We start from the raw sequence: 2,495 nt of genomic DNA on the forward strand, positions 1-2,495 counted from the left end.
AGGAAGGGGTCAAAGGTCTTAGCGCCTGCGGACAGCACGAGAAGCATTCACAGTAAGGAGGGGAAGAGCAAGGGAGAGGGGGAGAGGGTGATTGCAGCACTGGCCTGGATGAAGACAGGAGATGGAGAGATGTGTGTTCTGCTCTACCTCTCCTCCCCTCCCCTCCCCTCGCCTGATTGCCTAGATTTTTAACGTCTTTGACACACAAAAGGGATTTTATATACACAGAATAGCTACAGGACCCTCCCTCCCACCTCAGGCAACGGTGTTGTTATCCAAACACGAAATTCATCGATCAAAATGAAGTAAAATAACATATTGGTCAGGATATTTTCTTTGTCCGTGATCAATGGCGTTTGACACTACTGTCCTCGAGCTGTAGGAGGGGTAGGGGAGGAAGGGTCCTTTTCTCTTCAGTTTATTTTCAAGTTTTCTCCTTTTTTATTTCACTGGTGTTGGTTGGTTTTTCTTGATTTTGTCTGGCATGTATTTGTTTGTGTATATGCATGTATGTGTGTGTGTGTGTGTGTGTGTGTGTTTGTGTAGATGCCAAAAAGTGTTCAGACTTTTGTAATCTGTGTGTGTTGTTCCTCATCAAAAGGTTCATTTTCTGGGTCGGAATCAGTGGTGTCCGAATAGCGGTAGTGATCGGGTTCATTATCACTCACATCCGGAGTGACAGAAGTTGAAGTGCTCGCTTCGGAGTTTGAGGGCTCCTCCACGGTCTTGGTGAAGTACAACTTCACCTGACAGAGACAAAAGATAGAAGGTAGCATAAATATGCGTGCTTTGCAGAATACAAAATTAAACAGTCTTAAAGTATGAATCAGCATTTATATGAATATATAAATTGTAAAATTTGTAAATGTGCTGTCCCCTCAAAATAACTCAACACAGCCATTAATGTCTAAACCACTGGCCACAAAAGTGAGTACACCCCTAAGTGAAAATGTCCAAATTGGGCCCAATTAGCCATTTTCTCTCCCCGGTGTCATGTGACTCAATAGTGTTACAAGGTCTCAGGTGTGAATGGGGAGGCTTTTGTTAAAATAATCAAAAGATGGTCACAAGATAAATATCCAGATTTTTTCCCCCAGTAGTCTGTCTTATTCAAACAATTATGAAAATGTTTGCATTTAGATACAGAAGAACTGGCTGTTGAATATTAAAAACAAATTAACAAACAAAAAATCTGGATCTCCATGTCTGCCATGCAAATCTTTTCTATGTAGTTTTTGTCCTAACCCCCCGCGACAGCGACACGTGACAATAAGCGACACGGGATTCTGTTTTAGAAATGGTTTTTATTTTCTGCGACGTCGCGGCAGGAACAACATACAAAATATGACAGTGATAATCTCACGTAATGATTATGTGCTTTATTTCAATGTTAAAAGTGTCTAATGTGAGTTTGAATATTATTTTGCGTGATCTTTATGGTCACAGTGAAAGCAACAATAGATATTTTACCTCAGATCTTGAAAATAAATTAGGCTAAAGCAAACTTAAGTTAAAACTGTGAACTCACTGCAAACCAAAATCCATAACAAAGATGGTATCACTCACTCATGCACTCAGAACTGTTCAGTTCATTCACATTTTAATCATCTATTTTCAGTGTCCACTTTTCTTTACTTCACACTCACCATGTTTTTGTTGTCACATCGTATATCTACACTGGACAGAGTAGGGCTGTAGCTATCGATTATTTTAGTAATCGAGTATTCTACAGATTATTCCATTGATTAATCGAGTAATCGGATAAGTAATTTTTCTTTATTAAAGAGCAATACTAAATATACAAGAGATAAGATAGATCTCTCAAAATAAACAACTAATTTGTTTTCTTTTTAGAAAAATTAACTTTTTATTGCTGAAATTGCATACATTAATAACCGTGAAAACTAAACCCATTTAATGTATTTAATTGCCAAATTACATTCAAAATGCAAATACAAATATATCAATAAAAAACTAAAAATACAAAAAATCTATTTCACATTACTTTAAAAAAGGTAAACAGTACAAACTAAAACCAAGACATAAATCAAAATAATAGTAATAAAAATAATAACACCTAAACATTGCATTTATGTCGTGCAACTTAACTTTCAAGTTTCAGCCTAACTAAAGCTCAAGCATGACATAAGCCTTTACTGTCTTCTTGGAAGGCTTTGTGGCTTTTGTGAGAGGCAAAAATCAGTGGACAGGAAGGTAACTTGGAACAAGAACAAGAGACCATACACAATTTTTAAACGCATTGTTCTGCAACATGAAATTAGAGTTATTTCGAGAATAAACCCTCTTAAATGTCCCTATACGTACTGGTGTGGGTGTGTGTGTGTGTGTGTAAAACTTGTTTTTGATATCCTTCATATTCTGTGTGCGGGTCAGTTCACAGCAGTAATGGAAATTAATCTGTTCCAATAAGTTTAAATTGATTTTTATATTTTATGGGCATTTTTACCTTTATAAAGCCTTTTTTTTCTAAAAGT

At 36.6% G+C, this 2,495-nt stretch overlaps 1 protein-coding gene across 2 annotated transcripts in view; it reads right to left on the bottom strand.

Moving 5' to 3' along the window:
• Positions 1–444: 444 nt before the first annotated feature.
• Positions 445–2,495, bottom strand: part of LOC107689801 (phosphatidylinositol 3,4,5-trisphosphate 3-phosphatase and dual-specificity protein phosphatase PTEN-like) — a 17,969-nt gene continuing 15,918 nt past the window's right edge. For both annotated transcript variants that reach the window (XM_016487961.1, XM_016487962.1), the window contains one exon: positions 445–746. In XM_016487961.1, the coding sequence (XP_016343447.1) occupies positions 561–746 (186 nt within the window). In that variant the 3' untranslated portion in view covers positions 445–560. The remainder of the gene's footprint in view (positions 747–2,495) is intronic.

The sequence above is a fragment of the Sinocyclocheilus anshuiensis genome, unplaced genomic scaffold (genome assembly GCF_001515605.1).
Source record: "Sinocyclocheilus anshuiensis isolate Anshui unplaced genomic scaffold, SAMN03320099.WGS_v1.1 scaffold918, whole genome shotgun sequence".
Classification (NCBI taxonomy): domain Eukaryota; kingdom Metazoa; phylum Chordata; class Actinopteri; order Cypriniformes; family Cyprinidae; genus Sinocyclocheilus; species Sinocyclocheilus anshuiensis.